General features: G+C 42.6%; 1 protein-coding gene across 1 annotated transcript in view; it reads right to left on the bottom strand.

Annotated features, from left to right (window-relative positions):
- Stx7 (syntaxin 7) overlaps positions 1–12,084 on the bottom strand; it is a 50,323-nt gene that overhangs the window by 33,070 nt on the left and 5,169 nt on the right. The window contains exon 2 of the mRNA XM_045159162.1: positions 6,720–6,869. Coding sequence (XP_045015097.1) covers positions 6,720–6,804 — 85 coding nt within the window. The 5' untranslated portion in view covers positions 6,805–6,869. The remainder of the gene's footprint in view (positions 1–6,719; positions 6,870–12,084) is intronic.

The following is a 12,084-nucleotide window of genomic DNA, read 5'->3' as shown; positions in this document are numbered from 1 at the left end:
TATTTACCTGGATGGTGTGGTACATGTTTTTAATGCCAGCACTTGGGAGGCAGAGGTAAGAGGATTGTTTTGACTTCAAAAGTAACCCAGAACTACAAAGTTCCAGGCCACCCTGGGCTGTGAGACCCTACCTGAAAACTTCCATCAAACCCATCAAAAAAAAGAAAGTTAAGCAAGACATGGTAGTGCACACCTTTATTCCCAGAACTTGGTAGGCAGAGGTAGGAGGATTACCATGACTTTGAGGCTACCCTAAGACTTCGTAATGAATTCCAGGTCAGACTGAGCTAGAGTGAGACCCTACCTTAAAAAAAAAATTGTCTAGGTGCCATGGTAGGCAAAGAGCAGAAAATAATGTTCAGGACATGAAGACAAAAGAGCAAATGCCTAACTGACTTTGTTATAGAGTTGACAGTCTACTCTACAGGATAAAAATATTCACTTAATCATTTAATGTTCCACTCAGATATTCACACAGAGATATACAATAAAGTTCCACTTTGTTTTGACTTTAAAATATTGTTTTAGTGTATCTGTGCTATGTATATAGTTTGATCTATGTGTATTTTTAATGTTTAATATTTTGTTTAATAAATTACCTTGATGGCTTAAATGCTTTACTAATAAGGAGATTCATTACACTACTGATATTTTTAGTAAAAAGTGATTTCAGGGCTGGAGAGATGGCTTAGAAATTAAGGCTCTTGCCTGAAAAACATAAGGACTCATGTTCAACTTTCTAGGTCCGTGTAAGCCAGACACAGTGATGGAAGTGCGCAAGGTCGCACATGTGCACAAGGGGGCACAGGCATCTGGAGTTTGATTGGCTGGAGACCCTGGTGTGCCAATTCTTTCTTTTTCTATCTCTATCTCTATCTATCTCTTTCTCTCCCTTTCCCCCTCTCTCTCGCTCTTCCATAAAAAAGGCCAGTCTGTAAGGCTTGCCTCAAAACAAAACAAAACAAAAAAAGTGACTTCACAATGTTATAAAGCACTTAACTTTTGGATTTTTTTTTTTCAGGTCTGAGGATATAGCTCAGAGGTAGATGCTTTCCAATGGTCTTCAGTTTAATACTCAGAAAAAAAATGAGTTTCATTTGTACTATTCTTTGCCAAACAGAATAATAGAATCCTGGTAAAATGACACAAAACTCCAGTATCACTATCTGTTTCTCTTGGGCCCTTCTAACAATCAAGTTTTATTGTAATCATTATCCTTCTTTGGTATGAACGGCACCATATGATTTAATACGACTACACCTTCCACTACTCTTCTTCCATCATCTTCTCTGGGCTCTTTTACAAAATCAGATCATTCACAAGGACACAAACTCAAAAGATGAGAATGTCAGAGTGAAGAACCCAAATGTGGTGCAAAGTACCTTTTATTCCACCATACCCTTCCTGTATTAACAACACAGTCAGGTGTGGGGGGGAGTGGGGAAAGTGAACTGAAATTTCACACTTCTGCTTTTCACTTCATGTGATTTCTGCACAACCTCTAAGAGAACAGTAGACAAGATTTTTAACAAAAACTTAGCCTCATTCTAAACTTACTCGCATTTAGATGTTGAACCTCAAAATTAAGAGAAGCTTAAAAAGAGGTGCCTGGTTTCACTAAATTCATGATTCCACATCTCAAATGTAAATTCGTCCTGCCAAACCCTCCTTCTCTACTTCCCTGTGGACTATACATTCATTATCGCAATTATGAAATTCACAACTAGTTTACTCTCTCCTTTCCAGAAACTTCCAATCATTTCCCTCCCATTCTCTTTCTGTTGCTTTGGCCTCAACATTTCATTTTAACACAGCCCCACTCAGGAAGGAAATCTTCTTGGCCAGCCCCATTCCCACCTACACTGTGCTCAACCCTCACCTGTTTGTAGATGAAATCAAACCACTCATGAGGGGTTCATTTGCAGGTCCCCTTCTAGTCTTCAAAGGCACTTTTGTTTTTTACAACTATACTCTTTAGAGTTTCCCTTTTCTTATAGGAAAATGTAATCCCATCCACTCTGGCCTTTCAACTTCCATGAGTTTGTTGCTACCTACAAAATACTAATTACCTCTTCTTTTTCAAAGGGGAGTTCCCAATTTTGGTGAACACATTGAAACCCAGCTAAATAAATTGACAGCCTACTTAGCTAGGTGTGGCCATACAGTGCACAACATAAGCCTGGGTGAGCGACTTCCGGGAAATCTTTACATGAGGGATGAAGTCCCCTCTCCTCCCACACTTGAAAGATAGACATGAGACGACTTTGTATTTTAGCTAGCACTTGTCACATGTAATTCTCTGCTTAGTATCTTAGCCTCTCAGCAGCACTAGACAGAAATGAAGCCTTATACTTTTGTTTTCCGTGTGTGTGTGTGTGTGTGTGTGTGTGTGTAGTATGTATGCAGAGGTGCATGCATGAAGGCACCTATCTGTGTGCATGTGCATGTGGAGGCAAGATGTCAAGCTCTGGTGTCCTCAGTTGCTCTCCACCCTTTTGTAAGATGTGTGTGTGTGTGAGTGTGTGCGCGTGTGTGTGTAACCTTGAAGTATTTGTCCTCTCCTTTCTCGTTCTTTCTTGAGACAGACCGTCTCTTGCACCACTGCATGCAGCAGTCTAGCTGGCCTGCAAGTGTCCAGATTCTCCTGGCTCTGAGGGCCATGGGTGCACTGATGAAGATCTCTCACTGAACAGGGACCTTACCTAATCAGCCAGACCGGCTAGCCAGCAAGCCCTGGGAACCCTCCTGCCTGTTTCCCCCGTGCTGGGCGTACAGGTCTAGGCCATCGCAGCTGGTGTCTCGCGAGGGCACTGGAGACGTGGGCTCACGTTCTCACGCTCGCACAGCAGAGACCCCCCCGACGGAGTCACCTCCCGGCCCCGCAGAGCTCGTTCCCGAAAATTTCCTTCTTTCACTTCCAGTCATCTACCAGACTTGTTTTTGCTCTTAGCTCTCTGGTCACAGCCCTGACTCTGAGTTACTCTCTCCCTATCTTTCTGACTTCTACAGTCTGCTAATGTCCCAGTCCTTTTCTCTGAACTATTTTGGGATTATTTCAAATCTACACATTTTTAAATGCCATTTTTGCTTTGGGGGTCATCGTGATTTTCAAATTTATATATGTAAACTATTGGACACTGACACATACATGTCAAAAAGCCAACTCAGAGGTCGGGGATGTGATTCAGTGGCAGAGTGCTTGCCTAGCATTCTACTGGGAAAAGATTTACCGGACCAAAACAAAGCTTTCCTCCACTGTCTTGACATGAAGTCCTTTCCATCTCATACATACATTTAACCAGCCAGTCCTCCGTCGCTCTGTGCAGAAATTCCGGGGTCGTTCTTGACTCCTCTCCCTCCAGCCCCACCTGCACTCATCAGCAAGTTCTCCCAACTGTCCCCAAAACACACTCTTCCCTTCTCTCTATCCTCACCACTAACACCCAGGTGCATGCCCACATCTTCCGACAAACCTCTGCCAAGGCCAACGTAAGGCCTTTCAGTCCCCAAAAGTCGAAGTTGCAGCCAAAGTCATCTTTGCACCGTGTAAATCTGATTCTTCTCTTCCCTGCTCAAAAGCATCCGGTGTTTTCCTCGGCCTGTTACAATGAAATCTAAACTTCCCATAGAGTCTACAAAGCCGTTAGTAATTCATCCAGCCTTCTGTGATCTCCTCTTGCCTCAGCCACTCTTGCCTCATGCACTGTGCTTCAGATAACTGGGGCTTACCATTTATGTCCTTATTTTCTGACCACCTCAAGCTTTGTTAGGATTTTTAATAGTACCCATTCTATCTTACACACTTTCTGTGTATCTTGTCTCTGCCATTAGTTACCACTGAAGATAATTCAAAAAGCCTTTCTCCTCAGCTCAGGGCATGACTCCCTGTAGTTTGTGAGTGAGTATGGAGGCCCCAATATGCATGCAGAACACATGACTTCTGTTTTAAACTGACAAGAGGCACCGTGCCCTGCAAATCTGAAGAGCATCATGGCCAGACCTTCACTTGGCTTAATGACCCAGCATTTTCTTTTAATTTCATTCCATTATTTCATTACAATTACTTAATTTTAATTTAATTTCACTTCATTTAGCAGTATTGGAGACTGAACCGAGGGCTGTGTGTATGCTAAGCAAGTACTACTAAGCTACATGACTAGCTCCCTTTTAACTTTCCATTTTAAGACAAGATCACTTAGTTACCCTGGTTGGCCTTGAACTTACTCTATAGCCCAGGCAGGCCTTGAACTTGTGATCCTCCACCTTAGCCTCGTCAATAGCTGGGGTTATAGGCCTTCACCACCTGGTCCCACTTGAACTCAGTATTACCAGTTGTAAGCACAGGACAGCGGGGCAGGTGGGGGTGGGGGATGGCATGGCTCCTCCCACAACCCAAGCTTGCCCTAGGTCACAGGGAAGCTGCATCCTCAGTGTGAGCCACATGACGAACATTCAACTCTGGCTTAAGTTACTGCTTCTCATCTGGCGAGATCAACTGGTCGCTCTTAGCAATCATGGCCGACTTACCATAGCCTTTACCTCCCCTCAGGTCAAGATGACACACAATCTCCAGTCCAGGCACCGTGTGTTCCATCCTCTGCTTACTCCTTCTCTCATGTCGGTATACTACAGTCATTCCTCATCCTCTTGGAATTCCTGACACCATTTTGCTCTACCAGCACAGAAGCCTACCCTTTGCACAGAGGTCTTTATTTTTCATATGTGTAAGTTAAATCATAAGCTCCCTTCGGATTTTCACACAGGTTCCTAAGGCAGATCAGCAATACATTTTTTTTTTAAATATTTTTTGTCCTTTTTATTTCTTTATTTGAGAGTGACAGAGAGAGAGGGAGAGAAAGAGACAGATAGAGAAGGAATGGGCACACCAGGGCTTCCAGCCACTGCAAACGAACTCCAGACGCGTGCGCCCCCTTGTGCATCTGTCTAACGTGGGTCCTGGGGAATCGAGCCTCGAACCGGGGTCCTTTAGGCTTCACAGGCAAGTGCTTAACCGCTAAGCCATCTCTCCAGCCCATATCAGTGATACTTTTAACAAGCAGCAAGAGAGCCACAAAAATGACATGGGAGATGACTCAGTGGTGAAAGGCGATTGCTTGCAAAGCCTAACGGTCTGGGTTTAAATCCATAGAGCCCACAGAAAGCAGATAGATACGAAAGGTAGCGCACGTGTCTGGAGTTCCTCCGCAGTGTGGAGGCCCTTATTTTCTCTCTCTCCCCCACCCGCTCCTCACAAATCATAAAAATGTTTTTAAAGAGCCTCGAAAAGGAGAGGTGCCTTTGTATCCACCATCAGTCCTGACGTGAAGCTGGAGGCACAGGAAGCCAGACGGTCCCGAGGGACTTCTACACTGCCTGCCCTGCCGTTCTTGGCTCCTCTAAGAAAGCCGCCAAAGACACAAGGCACTCCAAGTCAGAGTAAGAACTATTTTATATGGTTGCGCATATCCGTAGCTTTCTAGAAACTTCTATATTCTAAGATATACCCTTTACCTCCAAAACATACTAGAATCTTGTTTAAACCATTCAGACAAAGTAGTAAGTACTGGGAGGGTAATGATTAAACGTAGTACAGTCCCGCGGAAACTTTCTGTATTTTAGTAGTGTGCTAACATCCTGGTAAGGCTGAAGAATAAAACTGCATTAACACACTCAACAAGTTCTGACAATGCCCTAGTGGATAAACACTGACAGACAGGTGGCTAGCATAATTCGCAGAGAGACTGGCTATAATTGAGGAATAAAAATTTTCTTACAAACAAAATCCATAAGCTCTAATCTACCACAATGATTTTCTTTAACTTGTGTATGTATATTCTGAGAAGTAATGATTTTCAGTGAAATGCCATACTGAATCAGTCATTGTGTTTGCTTCTATGAAAAATAAAGGAAGAGGCCATTTGTGGGGAATCTGATTCATTGTCTTCTATAGCATCTCCCCCAATAGATTAAAATATCCTCTCTGGCCATGGTTTGAATGTGGTTTTCACATTAAACTTCATGCTGAGGATTGAGGTGTCACTGAGAGTCACTAGTTGTTACTGATGTGACTGGCTGTCATGAGGGTAGCTGTTACTCAGCAGTGAGGCTTCCTCGGGCTCCCCTTGGCCATGTGAGCTCTTGTATCATGAGGCCATCACCAGAAGCTTAAAAGAAGCCATGATGTGTTACTGGACCTCCAAAATTGTGAGCCCAACAGTGCAGTTCCTTTGTAAGGTGACAATCCTTGTACATTTTGTTACACAAGTTTTGCAACACAAAACGAACCAAGGTAACTGCTTAGTTCTCTGTTCCTTTAATTTTATGTCATGTATTCACCTCTATAGAATTAACCTAGTCACTATCCCACCAAATGTTATTCCTAATAAACATAAATCCTTTGAGCTCCTAGTGCCCCTCAGTTCCTAACCTGTGGGACAGGATTGACTAATCTCAATCTCAGGAACCAGCTGAGTCGAGATCAAATACGAGCACCTCGTATGTATGACCTTTACTTCATTAACAAGCAATGCACTGCGTGCCCACTGTGACATTCTACTCTTCCATTACAATTATCCCTGTACTCATCCCAGGGAGAGTTAATGTTCACATCTGTTCTTAGTGGCATGCTCCTCCTTCCCTCAAGTGCAGAAGATCTATGAGCCTTCACCAAATTCAACTCAGAACTGAAAACAGTGAAGTCAATTTGAAACTCAACTCACAGCACTGTGTGATCTTCTGGATGTTGGAGGAGATGCGCTGAGCCAGCTGGGTGGGGTCCCCACCAATCCCTGGAGTGTAAGACATGGCTGCCACACTGGCTCACGAAGTTCATCAGATGACTGTGGGCACGTGGTTTTCTACACAGTCACCTAAAAGATACAAAAGTTGCATAATTTCATTTCTTTATATTTTATTTATTTAAGAAAGTGGGAGGGAGAAAAGGAAGAAGGGAGGAAGGGAAACAAAGAAGCAGATAGGGAAAGAGAGAGAATGGGTGTACCAGAACCTCCAAATACTGCAAACAACCTCCAGACACATGTGCCACCTTGTGCATCTTATATAGGTACCAGTGAATCGAACCTGGGTCCTTATGCTTCACAGGCAAGTACCTCAACTGATAATCTATCTCTTCAGCCCCAATAATGGCATTTTTAAAGTTATTAATTTACATTTTCCAAATTATCCATCTGGGACATGATACAACTGAGACATGGCAATGTGATACATATATACAATAGCAAAACCCTTGTCTACACACACACACACACACACACACACACACACACACACACACCTTGATCTCCTAAGGTTAGTCATGTTAAATATGCTTAACAATTAAAATTCAAATTGCACATTCCCTTTGAAAACTTCTTTGATCAAAGGAAAATGATTATTAAGTCCTTTTTCTATGTATAACTTTAAATATTTCTAGATTTTTCTCAACAAAAATACAAGCAAGCATAAGGCAGGACCCACATACTATTTCTTTTTCTCTAAAATTTAAAACAATTCTTAGCACAAAATGCTTAAATGTTAAATAGAATCTGGACTTCAAACTATCCATAGAAACTTCATCATGTTTAATATCAATATCATACATAGGAACATCTCAGAGATGTGTAATGGGAAAGGTAAATCTTGAAATAGCCAAGCTGACAACTGAGAAGACCAAGGAATGTCCTATAAGAGGCTCACACTGCTTCCTGACCCAGCAAGGAGAGTAAGTGACTCTCTTCCTAGAAGGCACAGCTGGGTACTGCCTCACAAGGGAGGGAAGATGAAGGCATTTTCTTCTTTCTATTCACATTTCGGATTTGGAAAGTCAGCTGTCAAACTGCTGCCATGCCATGTGCCTAGCAAGGGATGCCAACCACTCCAGTACCTCTATGACACCAAGTGTGTACTGCAAGGTGGCCAGTGGTCAGTCTGTGAGTCACCACTGCTGAAAAGGTTGCTACATGTCCACCATTAAGTGAAGCATTTGGGAGATTCAGAACAAGATAAATGAAACATGAAGACACAGTGTCTGACTCCAGGCAGGGTGGGAACATCTGTCTCTCAGCACTCGGGAGGCTGAGGTAGGACTATAACCATTCAAGACTAGCCTGAACTACATAGCTGGACCTTGTCTTAAAAAATAAAGTATATGCTCAAATGAAACTGTCATTTAGGAGAAAGGATAATTATATATACCAGTAAAAAATTAAAAAAATACAAATTCATTAAAGACCATATACTAGGCAAAAAAAAGGGGGGGACAGAAAAATCACAATTGTCCTTACCTAGAAACTTTCAATGAAGTAGAAACATAAGCTGGTTACTTGGGTATGATTAGTAAGTAGAACAAATACTTGGACATAAAGACTAGGTGGACAGACCAAGAATATGAATATATGGGCCTATGTGTTTACCAAAGGAAGGAGGCATTGCTGACTAACGCTAGACCAGATGATTCAAGGATAGTATAAATAGGAGGCAACCCCAGAAAGAGAAAGAAAAAGAGAAATGACCTAACATTTACTACCTAACTGTGAAATGAGAAGCATTTCACATAGACTGTCCAAACTAATTTTCACAACTTCTTCCTCTTTAAAATGGGCAGTTCCATCATTTTAGTTATGAGTTAATTGTGGTTTATCAAGATTAAATAAGTGGCCAGGCATGGTGGTGCACACCTTTAATCCCAGCACAGGTCAGCCTGGGCTAGAGTGAGACCCTACCGCAAAAAAAAAAAAAAAAAAAAAAAAAAAAAGATTAAATAAGTGCTTCAAAATAACACATCCTACCATGCACTTGTGGAGATGGGATTCAATCCCCCAGGTTCAGATTCCAAAACTACCATGCTTACTACCACACAGAATAAATGCCACAGTAGAGTAAGGGTTCAGTGTAAATGTTACAATATGGACCCACTGGAGATTTGTAGCAGAAGAGGAGGCCAGACAGCTACTAAACTCAGGTATGTTCAAGTGTCCTATGTCATGTAAATTGCTGTTATACTGTATTGTTTATGGAATAATAAATAAAAACAAAACAAACAAGGGCTGAAGAGATGACTCAGTAGTTAGAGGTGCTTACTTACAAAGCCTGCTAGCCAGAGTTCAATTCCCCAGTACTCATGTAAAAGCCAGACACACTAAAGGGCACATGTATCTGGAGTTCATTTGCAGAGGCAGGGGGTTCTGGTGCACCCATTCATTTCCCCCCACCCTCTCTCCCTCCCTCCCTCTTTCTTTTTCTCTTTCTCCCTCTCCCCCCTCTCTCCTTCTCTCCCCCCCCTCCCCCAAATAAATAAAATATTTTAAAACAAGAATACTCTGTATATGTTCTACACAAATGTAATTCAAAAAATATTTGGGGGCTAGAGAGGTGGCTTAGCAGTTAAGGTGCTTGCCTGTGAAGCCTAGGGACGCAGGTAAGCCAAATGCATAAAGTGGTGCATGTATCTTTCACTCTCTCTAATAAATAAATACAATAAAATATTTTAAAAGGAAATCAAATTATTATTCCCTAAAAAAGCAAAAGCCCTGATGCACTACACATGTGGAACTGCGGGAGGGAGAGTACTTAGGGGCAGTGCTGGGGGAAGTACCATAGCTGAGCTATTGAAAGTGGTAAAACAACAGGGGTCATGCCTGGAACCTGGGGTTCTTGCAACACAAAGACAAGGCATCTGAAGCCAGGCAGGGCGGTGAATGCTGAGAGTCCTAGGGGCTCTGGGTGCTCTCCATCCTCCTTCACTGTTGCCCAGGTCCACTATGTTTCCATGAACCAAGGCTCTGATACAGACTCAAACCCATTTCATTAGAGGCAAACAGATGCCTCATCTGACAGCTGTTCCACATCTATGGCACCAGCGAAGAAGGAGTAAACCCTTCCAGTGGTGGGATGAGACCTGCAGCCATCTAAACAGTTATGGACTGTAGCAGACAAGACCAGACAAGGAAAGCTGGATATAGTCTACTACACCTGTACTCACAGCTCTCAGAGGCTGAGGAACAAAGACTGTGAGTTGAACTCCAGCCTAGGCTACACAGTGAGTTTAATGTGAACCTTGATGTCACAGCAATGACCCTGTCACAAAAAGCTAACTAGGGGCTGGAGAGATGCTTTAGCGGTTAAGCGCTTGCCTGTGAAGCCTAAGGACCTCAATTCGAGGCTTGATTCCCTAGTAAGCCAGATGCACAAGGTGGCACATGCATCTGGAGTTCATTTGCAGTGGCTGGAAGCTCTGGTGTGCCCATTCTCCACCCCCCCTCCTTCTCTCTCTCTCTCTCTCAAATAAATAAACAAAAAAATTTAAATAAGCTACCAACTATCATTCTTAAAAAATAAATAAAACTAAATAAATAAAGGCCTACAGTCAACACAAACACATCGCAAATAATTTTCACTTTAACACAGTCATGGATATAAGCGAGTCTTGTATCCATATCAACAAGTCACACTGTTAACACTCTAGTGTCTCTATAAGTCTCTGAAATTACTAGAACTCACCATCTGTCTGTTCAGCTGCCAGTGCAAGCAAAATCTCTACCTTGGGAAAGGCACTTAGCATTTGGGCTTCCTGCCAGGATCAAACGAAGATAATGCACGTCCAGGTAGCCGGTGCTTTCCTCTGTGTGCAGGGAGAATGTGTCTCACATGTTCCTGCATCTGAGGGGCCTGCATCAGAGCTACACGGGCATCCTCTCACTTGTAGCCTATGTTCTTCAGACAAAATGAATCACGGGTATCCTGTTACCTCATACAAAGTACTACAGTCTTTCCCTTAACCCTCACAACTCACGCCCATCTAGCGCAAACCTTCTCCATGTTTTCCTTTAAAAGCATCTTTTTCTTCTTTCCAAAGAGTAACTAACACAACCCGTTATCCTCATGTCTTTACTCAACCAAGCAAACATGAAGGATTGTGCTGGAGATGACTGGGCTTCACCCTAAAGGCAGGTATTCTCTGAGTGTCTTGAAGTTCTGAGAGAGACTACAGAGGTGTCTGCCTCTCAGCTCAGTGCTGAGCAAAGGAGGAAAAGCTGTTTTAGGAAAGGCTTAGTATTTCCTATGCATGGAGACTTTACATTTACGTTCTCAGATAGGAACATTATTGTGATTCTTCATGTAAAGAAATGGAGGCAGGACCTCAGAGACAGCTCAGCAATTAGACACTTGCCTGCAAAGCCTGAAGATCAGGGTTTGATTCCCCAGTACCCATGTACAGCCAGGTGCTCAAAGTGGCACATGTATCTGGAGTTCGTCTGCAGTGGCTAGAGGTCATGGTATTCTCTCTCTCACACACAAACACATATTCTGTGTGCCTCTTCTCTCTCTCTCCACTAGCAAATAAATAAGTAAAAATTTAAAAGACAGAAACTGGAGCATAATGAGAAGAAACAAAATAATTAAAATCTGAAGTTATATTTTAGAGCTTTCACTTTCATAAACTTTATTGCTTTTGCATAGCAAACTATATTGCTTATGTATAATGAAATTCAGGACAGGTGGACCAACTCAACTGAAAACATCAAATTTAACACCTTTCTGCAGGCCCACTTACAGTTTTACTGTTCTCACTCCTAAAATGAGGAAACAAGTTTAGGGTAAGGACAGGAGTTGATCAAGGTAACCCATGTAAATGTTGCTTTCCTTTTACACACTATTCTGCTAACAAGTGATGGGAGGTACATAACATGGAGGTCAGGGGACCGTGTCACGGTGTCAATCAGTCCTTGCCTGCCACCTTAAGACAGGGTTTGCCTTGTTTCCCTATAAACACCAAACCAGCTAGCCCATGACATTGTCATGATTTGCCTGATGACACGTCCTACTGCCATAGGTATGTTGGGACAACAGGTGCATGCACCACCTGTGTAACCTTGTGTGTGTGCTGGGGATCCAAAGTATAGTCAGCTGGCTTACAAAGCAGGTGACATGAACCATGGAGCCATGAGTGATAGTTAAGTCTTTCTGCAAAGAAAAGCCCAGGACCACACAGATTCTCACTGCTACAGAATTCTATCAAACTTTTAAAGACAACCTAATACCTGCTCTCCTCAAGTTTCTCCACAACATAAAAAGGAAAGGAACGTT

The sequence above is a fragment of the Jaculus jaculus genome, chromosome 9 (assembly GCF_020740685.1).
Source record: "Jaculus jaculus isolate mJacJac1 chromosome 9, mJacJac1.mat.Y.cur, whole genome shotgun sequence".
NCBI lineage: Eukaryota > Metazoa > Chordata > Mammalia > Rodentia > Dipodidae > Jaculus > Jaculus jaculus.
The sequence above is the reverse complement of the archived record's forward strand: the minus strand, read 5'-3'. Positions and strand labels throughout refer to the sequence as shown.